Source organism: Liolophura sinensis, chromosome 7 (genome assembly GCF_032854445.1).
Source record: "Liolophura sinensis isolate JHLJ2023 chromosome 7, CUHK_Ljap_v2, whole genome shotgun sequence".
Classification (NCBI taxonomy): domain Eukaryota; kingdom Metazoa; phylum Mollusca; class Polyplacophora; order Chitonida; family Chitonidae; genus Liolophura; species Liolophura sinensis.
Window position 1 is genome coordinate 52,490,867 of NC_088301.1, and position 22,349 is coordinate 52,513,215.

The following is a 22,349-nucleotide window of genomic DNA, read 5'->3' on the forward strand; positions in this document are numbered from 1 at the left end:
GCGAGATCTGGGTTGCTTTTGTGCTATATACACTTGATGTATGGAGTTACACATGAAACGTGTGGTTTTTACTTCTTAATATGGGGTCCAGGAAGTGTCAGCTTTCTTACTGATGCGTAAAAATGAATTAAGCCTTCATTTTATAGTATGTTTTCATGTATTCTTTAAGCTGCTTAAATCTTGCGGATGGGTTGCCTCCCATTTTTCAAAAATTTATTTTGCCATTTTTTAGTTACAATTGTGGTGAATTTTGAAATAACCGCAAAACTGAACAATGCATTTGTTTTATTATTTCATGAGCAAAGCTCGTAACGAATATAAAGAGAAATTTCATATATGTTTCATCATGTCAACCAAAACAGAATTCAAGGCATTCAATACATTTTTCTTTTCATCCACATGTCTTTCAACATATACAAATTTGCTCATCTTGCGCAATAGTTTGTTGGACTTAGTAATCTTAGTAAGAACTTAGTAATCCGTCAGTCAAAAAGCAAACCATTATCATTCACCAGGTATGCATAGACCAACACCGTATGAGCATATCCACTGCACAAATGAATCATACGAAAAGATGCCAGATCCAAAAGGGTGCGCTCGCTATTATGATTGTGGGACAACAGATGCCGGCCCATTCGAAGACATTTTCCTGAGGGAGTGCCCTTATCCAAAACTCTGGGATCCCAAAAAATCACAGTGTGTTGACGCAACCTACCAAGGTTGCGGAAATCGCCCGGTGCCTGTTGACAAATGTAAGTATAGGCCTAATTTTACGGCATGTACACGAAACATTGTTAGTGCTAAGGAGGAATGTCACTTTACCACTGTCACCCAGGAAAAGTGTCCTCGATGGCCACAGGTCTTAAATTGGCAAGTCACGACGATTCAAGACCACTATCACTTCCCAGGGGTCTAAACTTTTAGTCTGTTCCCTTCTATAATTTGGCTATATGTCGAAATGTCAGAGTGTAATAAATCTGCACGAGGCAATTAAAAGGTCGAAAATGTCAAGAATATACATGTGTTAATAATGACCAGGATTTAACTTGAAAGGTATTACCGGTATTGCTCTTAAAGCCATTACAGCTCTTCTGAAATAGTATTTACATTGTCTATATGGTTTTAAGATGTCCCAATCCCGAGTGGACGTTTAGTGCCTCGCAGTAAACTGTTTCAACTTTAATCATTTACACTCTGGACAAAGTCCAACAAGAAAATATCCATAATCGCCCAAACTGCACGCTGAATCCCCGCTCCCTTCTTCACTTTGCAGGTGAGTACCTTGCCCATCAATGTCTGACGTCCAGGTGCAAACCATGCCGATCCCAGTTCGGCAGCTGTAAAGGTCTTGTTGATGGTATCAATGCGTGGCCTGGGCGGGAAGGGTCTACGCGGTTCATCTACTGTAGAAACCAGCGCTACGTCCGTAAAGGACGGTGTAGAAAAACACAATCTGGAAAACGAACAGTCTTTGACCCTGAGACAAAGAAATGCGTCCTTTCGCCAAGTACTTAGCTGGAACATTCCTGACTTTCACACCTTCCCTAAGTCAATTCCCATACTATAATGCGTACCTTCATAATTTGTTTAATACGTTTGTTATGGATATCGAACGGCAATATTACATTTTATCATATTTGTTTGTAAGGGTAAGGGTATTAGCTCTGCTAAGTCTGCTCTTAGGTCACAGACACATCACCATTATAGCCTCGCCAGCATCGGTCGATAGATAAGGGGATTTCATATTAATTCGAGATATTAAATCTTCAACTAAAGCAATAAAAGGTGTATTTTGACGACATGTGATTGCCAGCTGTGTCACACCTCACCGGAATATTAAGATATTGGCGATTATATGAGGAACAGGGTGGATTGTTACTCCCCCTATAAATTAACCAAATCAGTCCTGATCGCTCAAGTGCGAAGAATTGACGCATTTCAACCACAGCGACCAGAGTCTGCGTTAGAAATAAATATATCCGAACAATTCAAGATAAACATTTAAACCATAGTTAAAAATGATGAAGTTTCCTAATCCTGATGCTGATGAACTTTTCCAAAGACGTATTCGTTAGTAAATGTTCACTTCAATGTTGATTATATGTCTACTTCTAACTGATAAACTAAAAAACACGAAACTAAAGGGTTTTCTTGAAAGGAAAACATTCTTCCTCAATATCCATTCATTACAGGAATTCATGGGATTTGTGTTTGTCTATTTAGTGCAGTACTGTTTCGGACGGCATATGAACGAGCCGGATTTTTTGCATCTCTTCGTCGTATTTCTTGCAATGAGCTGGATATATAGGCACTAATGCAGAAATTTTTTGAGCAATTATTTTTCTGTTCTTAGCCTTTACAATAATGATGAACTGGTTTAAACCGTGCCTTAATAATATCAATATTTCTGTTCGACGACGCGATTTTTTCTTCCAAAAGTGTGTGCTCTGTCTCTCTCTTCATCCCGAACCCATTAATTCAATAATCTTTGTAAAGTGTTAAGTCATTCTAATTACTACAGAATACAGAACTAATTTGAATTTATATCGATTAATATTGTTATGAAACTTTCTACATCAGTCATAGCAGGGTGAAACCAAAACAAGCAAAACTTTAACTTGTCTGGTAAATATTTAAAGACAACTGCTTCGCCCTTTAAACAGCTACGGTGATCACAAGTAATGTATAAACATTTGTACTAGTTGTTACAGTAGACAGACATGGGTAACAATACTGGGTTCACATAAATGCTAAGTATGTGGCCCTAAACACAAAGTTACATCGGTACCAGAGCGTGTATGGGTGCGCTCGAGACTTCTACAGTTCAGGACACAGCACAGAAAACAATGAGTATGTACACGTCTGGAGTTCAGCAAACAGACCAAGTCACGCAGGATTTAAGGAGACGTTTCAGCCCAACCCACCGAAACCCACGTCAGACTGGCCTTGATACAGTTCACTCTCAACATTAGATACCTTGTAATTACAGCGCTTCGTAACACTTTCCCAACACGCTACGCTGCTTCAGCTCAATACAACCTGGAAGATCTGGCTGATCACCAGGCCTGTTCACCTAAATCCCTCGCCTCTTCAGCGGGAGGCCCATGGGTTAAATCGCTCGCCTCGTGAGCGGGAGACTCATAACTTAAATCCCTCACCTCGTAAGCATGCCTCCTCAGCGGGAGGCCCGCAGGTTAACTCTCTCACCTCGTAAGCGGGAGGCCCATAGGTTAAATCCTTCAGCTTGTAACCTGCAGGCTCATAGGCCAAATCCCTCGCCTTGTACGCGCGAGGCTCATAGGTGAATTCCTTCCCATCTTATAGACGGGAGGCCCATAGCTTAAATCCCTCACTTCGTATCCGAGGAGGCTCATAGGTTAAATCCCTCGCCTCGTAAGTGGGAGGATCATAGTTCAAATCTCTCGCCTCCTAAGCTGGAGGCTCAAAGTTTAAATCTCTCGTCTCTTAGACAGGAGGCCAATAGGTTAAATCCTTCGCCTCGTACGTGAGAGGCTCTTAGTTTATGTCTCTTGCCACGTAAGCGGGAGACTCATAGGTTAAATCCCTCGCCTCTTAAGGGGGAAGCTCATAGGTTAAATCCCTCGCCTCTTAAGGGGGAAGCTCATAGGTTAAATCCCTCGCCTCGTAAGCGGGAGGCGCATAGGTTAAATCCTTCGCCTCTTAAGGGGGAAGCTCACAGGTTACATACCTCGCCTCGTAAGCGAGAGGCGCATAGGTTAAATCCCTCGCCTCGTAAACAGGTTGACCAGGTTCAAGAAAGGGGGTCGTATCTGAGATTTCAAACTCAGAAATCTTGATATTTCTCGGACGTTCAGCAATGAAGGATAGGAAAAGTATTGGTTATTTATTTATTTGATTTGATTTGTGTTTTACGCTGTACTCACGAATATTTCTGTTGTACGACGGGGGCCAGAATTATGTAGGGAGTGAATTATGTATGGTTCTTTCTTAGTGTATTGTTCAACGCAACGTTCGAGAAGAAAACATAATATACTCCCCCCAGATTTTCAGTCACCTCCGGTTTTCTCGCAAGCGCCAGCTTGGCTCAGATTGGTTTTCGTAAATGACGGTACCTAATTCTTCAGTAGTGCATAAACATGAAACAAACGAGAAAACAGATTTGGAAAGTACACTTGTCTCCCTTATCCAAACGTCAACCAGTTCTGAATTAAGGCCTATGTAGTTTTAATTCTTCAAGCCATATTTGGTGTGATAATTAGTTGAAGCAATTTCGCGTGAACATGGTCTTAATTTGTTAGAAATAACAATAAACAAATACTCCAGGAGGCAGGCATACCCCATAAGTAGAGGAGTTTGTGAGGCCCATGTAATTTAGTTCCAAGACATATTTGTTTGGCGAGTAGTTCTTGAGAAGTTCCATGGATAAGGTAATAGACGGCTACGATAACATAATATTGACATGAGCACAAATACACGAGCTGGAAAAGTTGATTACTTTTCCACACCCCTTCTCCACATTTGGTGAAGAAAATTCTGTGATTTTTTAACAAGGTTGGCCAGCTCTGCAAAGTCCTAATTGTTAACAAGCTACAAACCTATTTTGAGGCTTAGTATGAGGCTATTCTAACAGTGGTCTCAGCAGTTTTGAAATTATCACAGTGACAAGGTCATTTAATTGCCGATCAATTCTCAGTCCCATGTCATCAAGCTTCGGGGAAAATTAAGTAAATCTCCATGTTAGTCTTGCTGGTAGTTTACGCCATCGTGCACGTCCGTCGTTAATGGAATTGCCCTTCTTTAAACGTAAGATACGAAAAATTTTACCTACCAGTCTATCTTAAAGGGACTATCCAGAGAACTGAAAAAGAGTTGTTTGTCCAGAATAAAAAAAAATGAATAGATATGTTGTTGCTGTGATCTCTTTGCCAAGTCTCAACTGGGATTAAAATCAGGCCTCAAACATTTTCAAGTTGTACATAGAGCCTAAAGCTTTAATTGTGCATCATGATACGATCCATGTGGGCGGTGTTCTTTCAGGCTGGGACCTGTCGCGACCTGGCTGTGGATCAAATTTATGTTACGTTTTGACATGTAGCATTGACCTTAGACGACTTTTTGCGTGACGGCAAAGCTGTTGCAAACTTCCTATTATTAATTTAATTAAAAAGTTTTCACTCGGCTGCAAGGTCATCCAGTCGATCACATTTTGGGGTAGGTCCCAAAAATGTACTATTTAGAAGTGGATGAAAATTATACATTTTGAACAACTGAATCCAAGAATTTTTTCAAAAATTTAACGGTATTATCACGGTACTGAACATTCTAGTGACAGGTTTCTTGGGCCATACTAGTTGTCCAAATAACCATGTGTTTGCAAACAAAACAAGACCTTGTTTTCTCCCTTGAAGACAGATTTAATTCAGAAGCAGCACAGTGTTTGTTTATTTCATCCAACAGCTGTATCCCACAGAATTTAAAACTGTATTTAATCGGTTATTCATGAACATGGAGGGATTGGTGCTGCCTATACGGCAATGCTTTTATGTGTAACAATTATTCTGCATCTGCAACAAAACATTCAATTAAACAAATGCAATATGGCGGATATAAATAATGCAGAAACACACAGCAAGATGATTTCAAACATAGCTGAATATGTGAAAAAATCTGAAGGTAATGTAATATTGCAATGGAGTGGAAAAGATGATTCTTGTCCACTTTCATATTCAGTGTAAGTCTTGGTTTTCCTGTTGTACTATGCACGAACAAAGAATTATGCCTTTAATACAATGTCTCACTTGGCATAACATCCATCCTGTTGTTTTCCTATTGTAGATTTCGTGTACACAAAGAATGATGAATAGTATGACAATTTAATGTACATGTACATTAAAAGTACTCCCAAAATGATACGCCAGCTAAGGTGCTAGATAGAAATTTTGCATAAACATTGTTTCATGAGTGAAAGTTGACATGAACATCTGGTACAATTAAACAATGTATGCTGATGTGACACTTAATTGCAGAAATATGAAGACAATGTTTAACGCCAGTCTTCTGAAATTGATGACAATTCTGGTAGTTACCACAAATCTAAAAATAAAAGAAAAACATTAATGCTTATCACACTTTAAGTACTTTTTGGACAGAGTTTCAATGAGATAAAAAAAATTAATCTCACCAGCACAGTGTTTAAAGGTTCAACATAGGTTTTTCCACAGAATTTGACCTAAATCAGGTTATGATAAAAAATAATACTCCATTACTGATACACCGAAGTGCTCCACTTTGGCACATTGAAAAAGAATACCATACAAAAAAGCTCCTCTATACTTGTTTGGCAATAGACAAAGTTTGATATGACAAGTGACGCATAAAAATGAGAACAATATCGGTAATAACATGGTAGCACCAGTATTATTATACATGTAGGTGGAGGTAAATAATGAGGTGTAAAATAGATATATATATGTATAAAATATGACAACAGATACTTTTAAATAAAATGCCATTCCTCACATGCAATCCTTCAATGCTTGCTTTCAGTTTACCACTGCAAAACAAAACCTTTTCCATTCAAGAAATGTATGTTATAAAAGTTCATTAATTTCATAGTTCCAATCATGATAAATAGAGTATTGAACAGGCTTTTCTCTATGTATTTTTTGCTTCACGCAAAGTTCAACATGGCCAGTCGTTTACACTGAAGAAGAGGGTGATTTTGTGAGAATGATCAATACTGATACATGCCGAGTCAGAAATCATTGTGATGATTTAAAATCAAGGAATCTTTCATGAAATCAAATGTCAAGGAACAGCTATGTTTGTGTAACAGAATGAATAATCTTAGATGGATTGTTAACAAAATAAAATGACTAAAGTAATAAAAATAACTACATAAAAAGTGTACCTAAAAGGCCAGAATAAAGTGTTTTAAAAATTTGTAACTGTTTTATACTTTTATCTTGTGTGACAATAATCCAATATAGATACCAGTACTTATTAAAACTATGTGACTAGCATTTTCAGACCTTTTTGTGTATCATAATAAACTGTCTCTCAAGATCTAACATTTAAGAAATAGGACAGTTATCCCTAGTACTGGTATCAGGATGTAAATATAATAAATAAGTAACTGTTTAAAGTTAATAAAGTTTCTAAAATGTATTCTTAATAAAAAGAAAATACTTTTCTGTTGTGTACTTGTTGGATAAAAAAGATTATCCTTCATGAATCTAGAGGAAATTCAGAGAGAACACAAGTGATAACTACAGGTCATTTATGATCATACATGAATACTCATGGATGGTGTAGAAGACACACCGTTTATTCACACAGACAAATATCCATGATAGGGTTGCACTTCAGAGCATAACAACACGTATGAAGTCTGTGAGTAAAACATAGCACCGTCAGAATTTTTATGCACTTTTACATTTGAAATGTCTGTATTTCGAAAAAGTTGCGAAAGTCAGACATTTATGTAGTATAAATAAACAAAGTTGGCAGACTTTTAAACTGCCAGTGTAACATTCCACAGATGTGAATAGAGTATCAACATGAGCACTGGGATATTGCAACCTTTTTTTTTCCATGTCCCAAGATAACTTCAAGAGAAGCCACAAGAACAACAATGATTCTAAACTGTCTGAAACGACAGGTCACTCATAGCACGTCCATTCACATTTTCATAACAGATCTCATCATCCCAAGAGCTGTACTCACACGCTGATGACTGCTGGGCAGGTGAAGAAATGCCATCTGAATTCCGAGACTTGGCAGCAATAGGGTTTCGACTGACCACTAACTCCAGGTGATTACCTGCTTCAGCAATCAGGGGAACAGCCATGCGGCAGTCTAAATCCCGTATGCGCTTGTTGTTGACCTGTGGAAATGGACAGGTACTTTATATAAAAGCTGTGTTCATTATTTTCAGTCAGTGCACCACACAAAGCTGTCATTTTATACTTCATACTATATTGCACAAACTTTGCATAAAGTTATTTAGAGTACGGAAACAATGGAGAAAACTGGATGTTTTTGAATGACCTTAGGAAGTTACTGAAGGAAAAAGCTGCGTCCTGTGTTTCTTGAATACAGTGAGACATATCATAGGTAAACTAATGTCAACAAAAGATGCACAACATTTCACACAAGTCACAGAATACAGCATGATTTTCTTCCTTCAGCTACAAAAGCAGACAAATTCAAAACTCCCTTATTACTGTTAAAGAGAATGTTGTGTAAGATCAGTGACAAGAACAGCACCACAATGAGGAGATCTAAACATTGGGAAAGTGGCAGACAAAACAAGAATACAGAAGATGATATGGAAGAGACCACACAGGCACAGAGATTATAGCTTGAGAGAAGGGAGACAAACAAGAATGGACCCTATCACATAAGCAAACGGGTGTGGACATTAAGACAGGCAATCAATATGAAGCAAAATTATGAATTATGAGGAACAGAGAAAGAACCCGACATAGAAAGGTAGTTGATGATCCTAGAAGGTTGCAGAGGACAATGGACAAAATGACACACCAAGATGAAAGAGAAAAAAAAAGACAGCTGGTTAAAATAAATTTTTCTTTGTTGCTTATTGAGAAAGGGGTGAATATATATATTGATTGTTAATTAAATCATCGTTTTTTTATCTGAACAAATCCATGACCTTATGTAAATGGGGGTGTCTCAACTGATATTTTACCCCAAACAAACTGAGTTAAGGGTTAGCATATTTTTGCTTGATATTAAATTGATGTACTCAAGCATTCCATGGTGTCAGTCAGGTCTATATGTGTGAAGGACACTGAAAAGAACCCAGCCGAATCAACAATTCGTCAGATACCCGAAAAACCCAAAGGAGATGGATTCCATTTGGTTACCGGATTGGTAAAAGTTTGAGGAACTACTAATTAACAGAGGTTATTAGTTCCCATGGCTAGCAACAGACATGACTGAACACCGTTGGTTGAAAGATTAACAGGAACACATCCACATTACCTGTAGAAGTCGGTCATAAGCTTTCAATCCTTTTTTATGTGCCAAACTTGCAGGTTTGATGGCACTAATATAAACTCCCTTCTCATACATTCCATCAGACAGACCAAATCCAAAGTCTTCTGTAGCCTTTTCTTTCACTAGGCTTATCCTATGCAACTGAATTGGTGTTGGGGCAAATATATTCTGCACATGATCCTGAAATGTAGCAGGGGTTTTCGCTGAATTCGCCCTGTTCTTTCCAGAGCTTGTTTTGGGTAATCTATGCCTGGACAAAAAGTTTTGGTATTCCTCATCACTGTCAGCATAATAGCCTCGGTCATGAGCTTTTTTCTTCACTCGTGTTTTCTTCCCACTTTCACCGGATCGTGACCTCGCCAGGCTGGACACACTTCGCTGCCTAAGACTCATACCAATCTGCTTCAGCATTTCTGATTGGCCACCTTTCTCAAAATCTTGGAGAGTTTGCGTCCAGTCATCTGGTTCAACACTGCTACCGTAACTATTTGAACTGTTTGACCTTGTGTCCCAGTCCTCATCAGAAAGATTCCTTTCAGCCAACACTTCACCACTTCCTTCCGCATCGCACATTGAGCTATGGGTGGAGTCACGTGTATATGCTGGAATAAAAATGGGTACAAACTATATTGCCCAAGGAACAAAATCTAAAACAGGTGGTTGATATTCGAAGATTTCATCAATGCAGACAAACGTTGAATATAACACATATTTGCAATTAAAATTATGATAACTTTATTAAAAAAAAACAACAACAACAAAAATTTCTACTTTGAAACCAACACATAATTTGACATCATCAGTTGATGAAACTTCTGTGCCAATATTTTAAAAATCATACATTTAAGTGAAAGGTGCAAAATCCATTCAGAACAGTTGGATATGTAGCTTCACATGGCTGACCACAAGATATTTATAATTAGTAGTTAGTCCCCTCATGATTGCACGAGGTTACCTGACTTGCTGGATTTGCTATCCTGGGAGATGGGTCTAGGAGGTCTCACAGGCACCAATGACTTACAACCCCGTTTACTGCCACTAGTGTTTGTCCCTGTGTTGTCCAAGCCAGAACTATCCCAGGATTCCATAGCACTGTCCACACTTGGGTTTGGCGTTGTAGACTTCACACCTTCATCTCGTTCAAGCTGTTGACACATGCATGAATTCAAAGTAATGTTAACCATATATTTTGCATATTTTGATGCATGCACTGTAATATAACTGTTACTCAAGCAGATTTGCAGCGCTTATTCCAGCAGTAGCTGTGAAGGGAATTTCCCAATAGCTAGGTTGGCAGAGTCATAAATTTCAAATGTGGACATTCCAGTTCAATTCCCACTATGGCCCTAAGATGACATCCTTCCACTATTACACTGCATGGTGCCGTGACCAAACAAATGTCAAGAAGTGTGGTGTGATGGGCCTCTGATGTTGTCTCTCGGGAGAGGTGAGGGTGAGTGGGGAAAAGTGTAATGGGAGCAGCTTTCCAGAGCTTATACTAGCAGCAGCTAATGGGAATTTTGCTGGAGGGCTAGATTTTTCATGTCCAGATCAAGGTTCAAATCCCAGTGTGACCCTCAGAAATCATCCCTTCACCCATGATTACACATGTACATCTGCTATGCTTCTGTATCTCCTAGATTCAATTTAACCTAGATAAAAGACTGTAGACAGGAGTTTTCTGCTGTTTTGAGAAGGTCTCCAACCTTCTTCATTTTATTAGAGAAATAAACTGTTGAACACCTTGACAACACAATGACAGTTCTGCATGTTTTACAATTTCAGCACACTGAAATTGCTTACAACTGCTTTTCATGCTAACTTTTTGGGAGATGGTTAGAATCATATTTTAAACATACTTACTGAAGTGTTTCCTTTACTTGAATTTGTTTCTGTAAAGAAAAAATCAAATGTAACATGGAAAATCAAAATATTTTTTGAATCATGAAAATATGGGGTAATTAACAAGTGCTAAACATGGATTTTAAATTGTATTTAAGGCAACTTGATGTGTAATGTAAACAAGCATATCTGTTCATGGCATTTCTTTGTAAACTTTACAAATACATGTTGGGTTATCAGTCTACAAAAATACAATTGCTTATTAAGCAACAAAATATATAAAAAGTTCTGAAGGCTTACTGGCAAGACATCTTGAGATTTTAAGAGTGACAATATCGCCAGCCATCTGTAACATCTTAATGGCTTCAGACAGTGTCCGGCCCCTCATGCCCTGTCCATTGATGGCCAGCAGAGTATCACCGATGTGGATTGCTCCCGTCCTAAAAATGAGAAAAGTGCAGAAGGGTTCCCTGCAGTCTTCGGACAGAAACTGTGTATGCTTAAGGTTTTACGTCCCATTTAACAACTTTTCAGTCATATCACGATGACAATGAACCTTTTGGTGTGTTTACATATACTGTTTCTTCTTGTAGCAGGGCCACCCATGATGCTGAAGTGCTACTGATGTGTATGATGGAAAAAGCAATATATTCTACCTAAAGCTCGGACTGAAAAAATGTACTTTCAGAAGCACATAAAGGTATTAAAATGATACTTTTATGCCAACTTTTAAGATTTTCTGTTGAGAAAATAATCAAACAACAAAGTCTTAATGCAGATGAATCAATCAGGATCAGGTTAAATTTTAGGTGAAATACCATAATTTGAGAGAAGAATGAATGAATGATCATGTTTTAACGACACATCGGCAATTTTGCAGCCATACTGTGGCGAGTTGAGAAAAGAACCCATTGTTTTACCTTAAAGAAAAAGTTTGATTTTAATGAGGATAAAAGACTTTAATTGTTTCAAACAAGCAGATATAATTTCTGTTAGCACCATCTTCTTATAAAATCCATCAGAAATAGATTCAATACTAGTCCACGGACAAAGTCATTAAAAAAACACTTTTAAGGAGTTGTTACTCATAATAACGTGAAACATGTATCTTTTTTTCTTTTATTCACTACCTTTATATTTCTGTTCTTGCACTCTAAGAATTAACAGACATGAACTGCCAAATTTATGACTTGGACACAGTTCTAAAGTTCCAGTCATGTACTGTTCTCACACAGCTTTAACTCATGATCAGGTGTAGTACTGTCATGGGCTCACTTTTCTGCCAGTCCTCCCTGGGTTAACCCTGATATGGTGATTGGATCAAATGGCTCCTCTGTACCAGAAATAGTGATCCCCAAAGGCCCTCCTTGTTTCTGTAGCTCCACAGTATATGTTACTGTGCTGACATCATCACCTCCTTCTGGATCACAATGAGAAAAATGGCAAGTGGACTTTATCAACCAAGTTATCAAAATGGACAACAAGTTTTTCTCTTTTCATTTTTCATGTTATTAGGGAGGGCATAAATTTATGATGATCTTATGATTGTTTCCCAAGCCATCTTATTCCATATAAGCAGCAAAGTGTAATCAAGATTCTATGTATTTTTCAATATAAATAAACATAAACATGCAAACTGTGTAGGCCTATTCTGTCATTGTCTTACTAAAGCCAATATAAAACTCAAGTACCGCATTAAATCTGACATGATGATGTACCATAGATATAATTATCATACTCATTACTTCCTGGCTTATATAATCTTTGATGGTTAGTTTAATTTGTGGAGGACATCAAAAAGCCTGATGTAAACCACAAGTCTGGCTAAGTATGGACAATCTTTCCCACATTTAACGCACAGACTTACATGCCATACTGTTATGGGTCAGGTAATCTTCAACACGAATGGTATCATAATGTTGATAAAGCCGATCTCATGGTGTTATGTACATGGTCAGGTCAACAGAATAGAGACCAATAAAAATAAAGTCCACATCTTAGATGTTGTATATGTATGAGCTGTGCTGATATATTCACCATTTAAAGAATCATCTTTCTTAAGTTTAAGCTTTATAATGTCATCTGTCCCTTGTAGCAACTGAGAGGCCTCGTCAGAAGAGCAGGTGTCCATGCGAACATCGTTAATGGCCAGTATCCTATCACCTGGATGGATAGATCCACACCTGTAACATTCATGTACAACCATCTAGCTTAGACTATCTTCCTTAACACAAACAGAAACACACACATATTTTACAGTAACCCTATTCTACAATACACTATAGACACTGCATATAGGATACTACATTTTGTTTAACTTGTCGCTTATAATATCACAGATTTATTCAAACCTCTCCCCCCCACACAAATGTGTTCATACATGAAAGTATCGTTGTATCATACAACTAACACAACATTATGAAACTAGATGCTGTGTTTAGAATGCTGTTCAGAAAACACATGCCTTGATCCCCCATCTCACTTGTAATTACGGGAAATATATGTAAAAACACAGTATGATATTCACCTCCAATAATCAAAATCATTTCTCCACCAGTATAAATGCTGCACACGTCGTTGTGGTATTAAACGAGTACATTTCCATGATCAGACTGCTATGCTGTGAGAAACAGTCTGACATGTTTCTTGGCATTGTGAGATTTAGACATTGTGGCTGGGTGTCTGTATGTGTTTGAGCAAAGCCACTGATCTCTGTTCAGCTAGAGGGAATAAGCTTGGGGTAAGACAGTTTCCCTGTAGGGAGCCACAGCTGAAGACCAAATTACACAGTGAAGTAGAAACCTCCAACAAGAATCCCCTGTGGTGAAAATACCTCACACTTGATAAACTTACAACCTAGTACAAGCTGTCAAACCTTAAATTACATCACAAATGTGTCATTTAGGTATAATCAGAATTATGAAAGTTTAGAACAGGTGTCTAGAAAGATGTGTTGAGAAAAGCTTACACTCCCAGTTACTAATGTCTAACTTCTCCCCATAATTACTTATAAACCACAGGGTAAGGCAGTTCTTTTTGCTTTTGGTTGTAAATCTGACAACATTAAATAGTTGCAAAAGCTATTTGGAGAACACAATATTCATACCCAATCAATATGAAAAGATATTCTTTCTTGCCTGCTATTTATCTTCTTTGCATGTTTTGATGCTGCCATGTCTTTAAATGATGTGAGTGAGAAGAATCAACTGTCACTAATTCAAATTCTTGCCTAACACTATCTATAGACTTCATTAAGTCATTGTCTCACACACCTGTTCCAATGTAATTATGCTTAATCTTATTCCTTCATTCATGATGTATCACCAGTACAATATTAAATCCAACAGGCACACAATTCCCATGTAACTTTTAACAGACAAAGGAGAGAAAATGTACCCCTGCTGTGTGCTTTCAGGTAAGACAGTGCAGCACAGTGAGGTAAGAGTTTGAGAACGCCTTTCCTGGTGTTGGGGAAGTTAAGTCCCAGGGGTCAAGGGTCTGGGCTGCAGAGGAAGGAAAACCACAGGAAGCCGTTTACCCTATCACTTTCTCCCCTGTGAAGCCCCTTTTCAGGAGATCCACAGAGGTTAGTGACTTCCTGAGATAGATACCCTGCTCATCTTCAGACAACACTTGTCAACCCAACTTTCCCAGACATAGTAAAAACACACAGCACAAAATCTGGTAAAAACATACACAGTAAAAACAAGTCCCACACTGAGAGAAACAGGATGCCACAGTGTATTAGACATATATATATACTTGGGCTCTTTCAAAATCTGAATCATTTTCTAAGCTATTACACTAGAAACTCTGACTTGTGAAAGCTCCTGGGATAAAAGGTATAGAGGAAATCAAATTTGTGCCTATTACAAGCTGATGACAACGTCAATATGGAATACCAGATTGTATACAAGTGAGTACACTATCCTACATTTGTAACTCTTAACCAAACAGGGCTGAATATAAAAAATATGTACACCTAGGTGAAAAAAAGCAACATTCATAATAATATTGTTTACATACCTGTGAGCCACACTGCCTTTCTTGATATCAGTTATGATTAAACTTTCTTTTTTGGAACTTTTTTTACTTGGAGCTGGAAAATAAAATTTTGATCACTTATATTCCAAACTTTCTCCCTAAAAAGTTTCAATCCATGCCTATCCTCCACAAAAAGTGTTTCAGTCTAACATAATTGTCACCATCAGTTTCTTAAAAAAAAAGTACTTTTAAAGGTGTTTATGTTAGGCAATTGTTACAAAGAACGATGACAGTATTAAGGTGCTAAAGAGACGTTCAATGACATACCGCTGACAGTAAGTCCTAGGCCACCAATTCTTTTGGCCAACTTCACTATAAATGTGCCAGAGCTGGCAAGGACAGATTCTGTGAAAAACACAAAACAGTTTATATTTGAGCAATAAATAATTGTGTTCAAATACTGATTGTCAAGAATTGATTAATCTATTCACCAGTTTGCCCATATTGATTATATGATATGAGGTAAAAACTATGTTTTCCACGACAAAGTAAACAAATAATAGATAACTTGAAACTCAATATGAACCATCAGTTTTTAAATAATATTTGATATTGTAGTGCTTCATTAAATCATTTTTAATAGAAAACCTGGAAAAGACTACAGGTATCTCATAAATATGAGTGTTAAGGATAAAATTATCTCAAACATCAAAGGAGCACCTGTAACATCAAACTCTATCTCCAGCACACAATATGGTTTAGCATCCCTTAAGAGCTGGTTCACTTCTTCCAAGGTTCTCTCAACTAGCTCCTGACCATTCACAGACAGAATCCTGTCGCCCTCCTGTATCAAACCACATCTGTAACAGAAAGTAAGATCACAAATTTACTCGTCATTATGTGAAGGTATCCAGAGCTTTGCCTTGAAACATCTGAACATAAATATTGTGTAGATGTAAACATTTGCTTAACTGGCCAAATCATGATCAGTTTCACTAAGGCTAAGTGATATTTTCAACATAATAGCACTTAAACAGTGGGCGCAATGGAGATTAAATTCAATATTATTTAACAACTGCCTTAATTGCCTTTAAAAAATACAACCACATATTTCATATGCCTGAATGCAGATGTCCTATATGTCATACCTTTCTGCAACACTTTTTGGCTCAATGTGAGCAATGATCGGTGGCTCAGTGAGGACGGCTGTGGAGAAGACACCCCCTTCTAGCGATACCCCAAGCCCCCGGGTGTCTGGGTATAGGATCACCTCTGTTGTCTCAGAGTGACAGATCTGATTAGTGTTTGTCACCATTGATCCGGTGGATGCTATTGATACTGATAACAAATGACAAGTTGTACATTTTTACAGTATTAACTAGACAAACCACTAAATAACCTAATGACTATACTGATATATTAACGATATTTATAAATCTATGTTCAATGAAAATTATGGGAAATGTCAACATATTATCGTCTCATCTGGCTCTTGAATTTTATGTTTAATTTTAAACAACGATATTAATTAAATTTCATTATGTGCACTCTGGATTTCCTCTTCCAGGCAGACTGATTAATAATAAGTAAATAAACAAGTATGGTTTCAGAGCCACCTACAGGTCCCAATAGAAGGATGGTTTATTCGCTCAGGTTTTCCCCAAGTTTTTCTCCGTGCAGTTGACATTCGTCCAATGGTCCCTGTTGAACTGATTGTATTATACCCTTGACACGTGGTGAGAGTGTTGTAGTTCTGGTATGCAGAGGAGACCGGTGGAGAGATGGAGGACAGCATGGGAGAAGATGCAGAGGATGGCAACACAGGCACAAGAGCTACAAAGGGACATAACCCAGTCTTCAGACTCAGGTAAAACACATATGTGCAGGTCTAGTGAAAAGATTGTTTTTTAGCAAACATCTAGATGAAAACATGTAGTCTTTGCGAGAATAATGTTTTTTGAAAAAAAGCAAAAGTCAAATTAAATACAAAATTAGATATAATTTGTTTTAAAATGTCTGACCTTTGCGCATCATGGTGTCACGATGTGTTTTCTGCTGTATGTGATAAATGGGTAATATTTCCAGTTTGATCTGTTCTTCGAGACTTGACCTAAGTAGCTGGCTGGCCTCTGCCACAGACATGTGCTCAACTGTGGCACCATCTATCGACAAGATGTGATCTCCAACATGAAGAGCCCCACACCTTCACCAAAGGGAAAACATGTTTTTAGAGAAATTTTCTGTTTCCAAATTTAAATTTTTTGTTTTTTTTTGTAAAATACACTACTGTAAAGGTATCAAAAATCTATGATAAACTTTATTCCACAAACTCTGATATAAATCAAACAAATGGAATATCTTTACAACAGATGACAGATCTTTACTTACCTGTCAGCCACACTAGCCGGCTTAATTCTGTCAACACAGACACACCTGCGGTTTTGGTAGGAGCTCTGACTAAGATCGATACCCAAGGATGAACCAGGTGTCTTGTCTATTTCCACAAGAAGAGGGCCAGTGGCATTCTGAACTGCACCTATAAGTATGTGCAAAGTTATACAGGATTCAATGTCATTTCAAAATCATAACAAATTCCTCCAAACTATACATCTGAATCATACCTTTCTTTCATTTAAAAAATTAACCTCAACTTAAAGGTATAAGTGAAAGGTATGTAAAGAAAATCACACTCATATTTTGATAAGGAACATACCTCTTGTTTACACAAGTTATACAGTTCCATAATAGCCTTGACTGTCAGGAAAAATGACCAACTGACACATGTACATTACCTCCTACATTTTCACCTTCAATGCCCAAATGCTTATATATTTTTCAGAAAACGATTTTATTCTAACATTCTGCAATGCTGATTGAAGTTTACATGTTTCAGAATTGCTATGAGCTGCCTGCCAGGACTCACTCATGACTGAGACATCATATTCAAACAGGAAGGTGGCCTCCCTCCCACACTGATTAAGGAGGACCATAGCTTCAGACAAACTCAGGTGTGTCACATGATACCCATTCACTGCCAATATTCTGTCCCCCTCCTTCAAAGAGTTCTCCCTGAATGTGTCAAAAAAAGCAAAGATTTTGGATAGACCAAATCTTCAACTAATTTCCATAATGGGAAATGAGTATTAAACAGTGCAATAAATTATTCATTTTCTATCTACACGAAGTGCTCCTAGTCATTAGTCATCTAATATACTTTCATATATTCTGAAATAAGTTTTTAGAAAATAACACACATTTTATGTTTTACACACATTATAAATCAACAATGTCCATTGTACATCTCCACATTGTGACTGCAAAAAGCCTTTGGAGTCAACCATAAATGCAAATTATTTCACAAAGAAAATACTTATGCATTAAAACAATTTCTTCCTTTTTTCAGATCACAAACATGAACACAAACAAAGATTTAATTTTGTGGATCTCAACAATAATGTGGAACCAAGAGAATAATAACAAAATCAAATTGTAAACCCCCATTTTGGTGAACTATACCAACCTGTCAGCAGGGCTACCTGGCCGAATGTGGGTGACAATGAGAGGGTGTGATTTACTTCCATCTGGGCTCAGCCCCCCTCTCAGAGTAAAACCAAACCCCTTCCCTTCTTTTACAAGAACTATCTCCTGATGCTTGCACTGGACAGAAAAAGCTTGGTCACCTGCAGAGCAAGAAAATACAAAAGAAGAAACAATCACAATACTGCCAAGTTTGATATAATTCTTGAGCATAAAAATTATTAATTATTCTTCATTTCTCTTATGTTGAAACCTATAATTTATGCACAAAATTCTTGAATTGAAACTTTATATATAACTACATGTACACTGTAAACCATATAGTACAATCCTACAATCTGCACCAAAAGTGGTCTGTCAGGTCAATTCAGTCAAATTTGCATATCTGTGGTAAACAAGTGCCTTCATGCAGTCTGAGGAGACAGGTAGCACTGATTTTTCATGCAGTGAAAAGCCCTCTATGAAAACATGAGATAATCTCAAGCCAAAAGTGGCAGACAAAGGCAGGATTAATCAGACTAGGGCAGTGAAAACAACTGGTCAGCTACCCCAAGCTCACAGAATCCCACTGACAAATCATGCACTTTCATCTCATTGGTCAGTCACCTGTCACACCAGTTCTTTAACTCACCAGGTGTCACAGTGCAGATATATAAAACAGCCCTTCTACCACTATAGAGTCAGAGTGCAGTTCCCAAGTCAAGAAGTAAGATTGATATGGTAAGGAAATATTTTCACCTGTACTTTGCACTTCAACATGACCAGGAAAAATATCCAGAGGGGAGTGGTCCAATGACAGATCCAAAGATGCTTCTGTCATTTTCTAGTATGTGGTATTTGCTTGTATTAAACCTTCATGTAACTAGCACTATCACATACTTGGGAAGGACAGATTTCATGTGACAACAGGAGACAGGATCTCTAAAGATGTGAAATATGGATCTCTGCACAGGTAATCAGAATTCTGATCGGAGACTGATCAAATCACAATGCTGAACGTTCATATACCCTTTCTAGTATATAATAAGAGTAAGTGTTGACATCTCACTTGCTCTATCATATACTTGAGAGGGACATAAATCTGTCCTGATTTTTTTATTTTATATACCTTCCTATTTCTTTTAGTTCGTGCTGCACATTATTTTGGAAAATGTTGCCGTATTTATAGACCTGAATTCAAACTGCACATGCCAACCTTAGTTCCCTTTCTAGTATATGGCAAGTGGAAGTGTTGACAGCCACTAGCACTGTCATATACTTGGAAGGGACACCACTCTCAACTTGAAGATTTAAATACAGTACACTTCAAACTACAAGGCCCTGGCAAATACATGAGTGAGATCGTGACTGGAAAGAGCACAGATGCCACCATAATGAAAGTAAATTTCTTACCCAACTTCCCTTTCTAGTATACAACAACTGTTAGTGTAACTAGCCAACTAGCAGTGTCGTATACTTGGGAGGGAGGGAGGGACACAATTGCTGACATCAAAGGATTCAAATGATTAGGTATATGCCAATAATAGCTGAATTATGATAACCACATCCAGATGTCAAGCAAAAAGGATATCAGCTGAGTATAAAAAGATGGTTCGTTGTTTACAGCCAGATCAAGTATTCTTTCTAGTATATGCTATGTACTGGTGTTAATGTTACTTACTAGCACTATCGTATACTATGCAGAAATGGATCATAACATGCTGACAACGCTAAATCTGATGTACTGGCACTGGGAGAAGCCATTTCCCAACATTATGACTGCAGGCTGAAATTCCAATTATTCTTTCTAGTATTTGGTATGTGCTGGTGTTGACTGCAGGTATAAAAAATGATAAACAGAAAATTTACGATCCTTTCTAGTATATGGTATGTGCTGGTGTTAATGCACAAACTAGCACTATCATATACTTGGAAGGGATAAAAAAAGACAATCTTGAACTCTGAATATGATATGTGATATAAGACAGTAAACCAGCATAAATGGTCACAATCAAAGAAAATGGAAAGCTAAGCATCCTTGCTGTTATGCTGTCTACATGCAGTCTAAATTCCTTGCAATATCAGCCAAGTTTCACAGTAAGATGTTTGTGACAGATATGTTGCAATATCAGAGCCCTTTCTAGTATATGGTATGCGCTTGTGAAAGAAGGCAAACTGGCACTATCATATACCTGAGAGGGACACAGTTTACGGCATGGAAAATCAGGATCCTTCAGACAGACACACAAGTTCAGGAATTGTCACCCTTCAGAACGGCGATCTGCATGTTGATGGCAGACTTTCCCAAACGTGGCCCGAAAGAAAGTCAGCATGAGATAGACTAGGACTCGGTCAATCCTTCCTAATATCTGGTATGAATAGGTGTCAACTAACTACCCTATGTCTTCTACTTCTTGGGACACCTGGTTTGCTCATTTCATCCAATATATATCTAACTGTAATATATGGTATTTAATATGTACACACTGAATCAACTATGGAATGTCCCCCTCTTGTTATTAAGCTCTACATGTGTTTAAACCTGATCAATACCTGTATTGCTTTTAAGATACCACCCCAACATTTTGTTCAACAATGCTTTCCCTTATATTGGACACCTGCGTTCAGACTACGACATAATTCAGCTAGGCCTGCACTTTTTACAGATGCACTAAAAGTGACGCTTCAACAGCTATGACCTTTTGAAAACTCTACAGATGGTTGTTATTTCTCAACAAGTTGATGACATTATTTCCAGCCACTAATGGAAAACATGCATAACATAAAAGTTCCAAGTATCTGGTATGTGCTTGTGTTGACTCACTAAACTAACTAGCACTATCACATGCTTGGGAGGGGCACATTTCCCACCTTGACTGCACTGAGAAGTTCGAATTCCCTTTCTAGTATTTAGTATGTGCTGGTGTTGACAACTAACTAGCACTATCAGATGCTTGAGAGGGGGAACACTTTCCAACTTGATGACTCCATTAAGAAATTCTATATTCCCTTCCCACTGTCAGATGCTTGGGAGGGCACACTTCTCAACATGACTCCATTAAGAAATTCTAGTTCCCTTCCTGGTAACTGGTATGTGCTTGTGTTGACAACTAGCACTATCAGATGCTTGGGAAGGGAACACTTTCCAATAGGATCAGCGTGTCTAAGTTTGCTCATTCATCAAGTTGAATTAGAATGCCACTTTGGATACATCAACTGAAAGTGCAACTGAGATACATAGTTTATTATTGTCAACTTATATTGTAGCAATCAACATGGATCAAATACAGATTTCATTCAGTGGCCCAGAACACAATGTAACGTCCATTATGATTGACAGCTGGTATACAAATGTCTGCTTTGATGCATGGACTCAGCTGGGAAATTTTAAATTCCCACTCTAGTATCTGCTATGTGCTGGTGTTGATAACCAACTAGCACTATCTGATGCTTGAAAGGGGAACACTTACCAACAGGATTCATTTATTCAAAAATCTCACTGGTGTTTTACATCGTTCTCAAGTATTTCACTTATACAAGAGTGGTCAGATATTCACATCAACTGAATTGATGACCAGTTCCTGGGTAACCGTGCTGCGCCATCACAGTAACCAGCATGAGACAGAAGCTCCACTTCAGGATGACTCGGAAATTATAACCACCCTTCCTAGCATCTGATATATGCTTGGCAAGTAACTAGCACACTAAGATGCTTTGGAGGGACACACAATCCAACATCATGACTATGGCTTAAAAACAGACAAATAAAATTTCTAAAGATACTTCAGAATATCTGACTGAAGCAAGCATTATAGTGAGAGAAAACAAGTCCGGGCAATCAGACATTTGGTCCTAGCTGTTACCAGGTTCATATCCCGTTCTTTTCGACATCATTTCTGAAAATTTGTAACCATTGCCAGAAAAAGGCATAACATAGTGGTCTCCTCCTAGTATTGGGCACACTTCCCAACAGGACTCAGTTCAGAAATTCTGGTATCTGGTGT

At 37.9% G+C, this 22,349-nt stretch overlaps 1 protein-coding gene across 6 annotated transcripts in view; it reads right to left on the bottom strand.

The window, feature by feature from the left end:
- Nucleotides 1-6,974: 6,974 nt before the first annotated feature.
- Nucleotides 6,975-22,349, bottom strand: part of LOC135470171 (glutamate receptor-interacting protein 1-like) — a 54,226-nt gene continuing 38,851 nt past the window's right edge. For all 6 annotated transcript variants that reach the window (XM_064748964.1, XM_064748963.1, XM_064748965.1 and 3 more), the window contains 16 exons: nt 18,350-18,509; nt 17,753-17,898; nt 17,218-17,365; nt 16,851-17,032; nt 16,450-16,662; nt 15,978-16,167; nt 15,550-15,689; nt 15,157-15,234; nt 14,872-14,944; nt 12,883-13,028; nt 12,121-12,265; nt 11,146-11,285; nt 10,867-10,895; nt 9,959-10,148; nt 8,989-9,605; nt 6,975-7,867 (listed from right to left, as the gene is read on the bottom strand). In XM_064748964.1, coding sequence (XP_064605034.1) covers nt 7,622-7,867; nt 8,989-9,605; nt 9,959-10,148; nt 10,867-10,895; nt 11,146-11,285; nt 12,121-12,265; nt 12,883-13,028; nt 14,872-14,944; nt 15,157-15,234; nt 15,550-15,689; nt 15,978-16,167; nt 16,450-16,662; nt 16,851-17,032; nt 17,218-17,365; nt 17,753-17,898; nt 18,350-18,509 — 2,843 coding nt within the window. In that variant the 3' untranslated portion in view covers nt 6,975-7,621. The remainder of the gene's footprint in view (nt 7,868-8,988; nt 9,606-9,958; nt 10,149-10,866; nt 10,896-11,145; nt 11,286-12,120; nt 12,266-12,882; nt 13,029-14,871; nt 14,945-15,156; nt 15,235-15,549; nt 15,690-15,977; nt 16,168-16,449; nt 16,663-16,850; nt 17,033-17,217; nt 17,366-17,752; nt 17,899-18,349; nt 18,510-22,349) is intronic.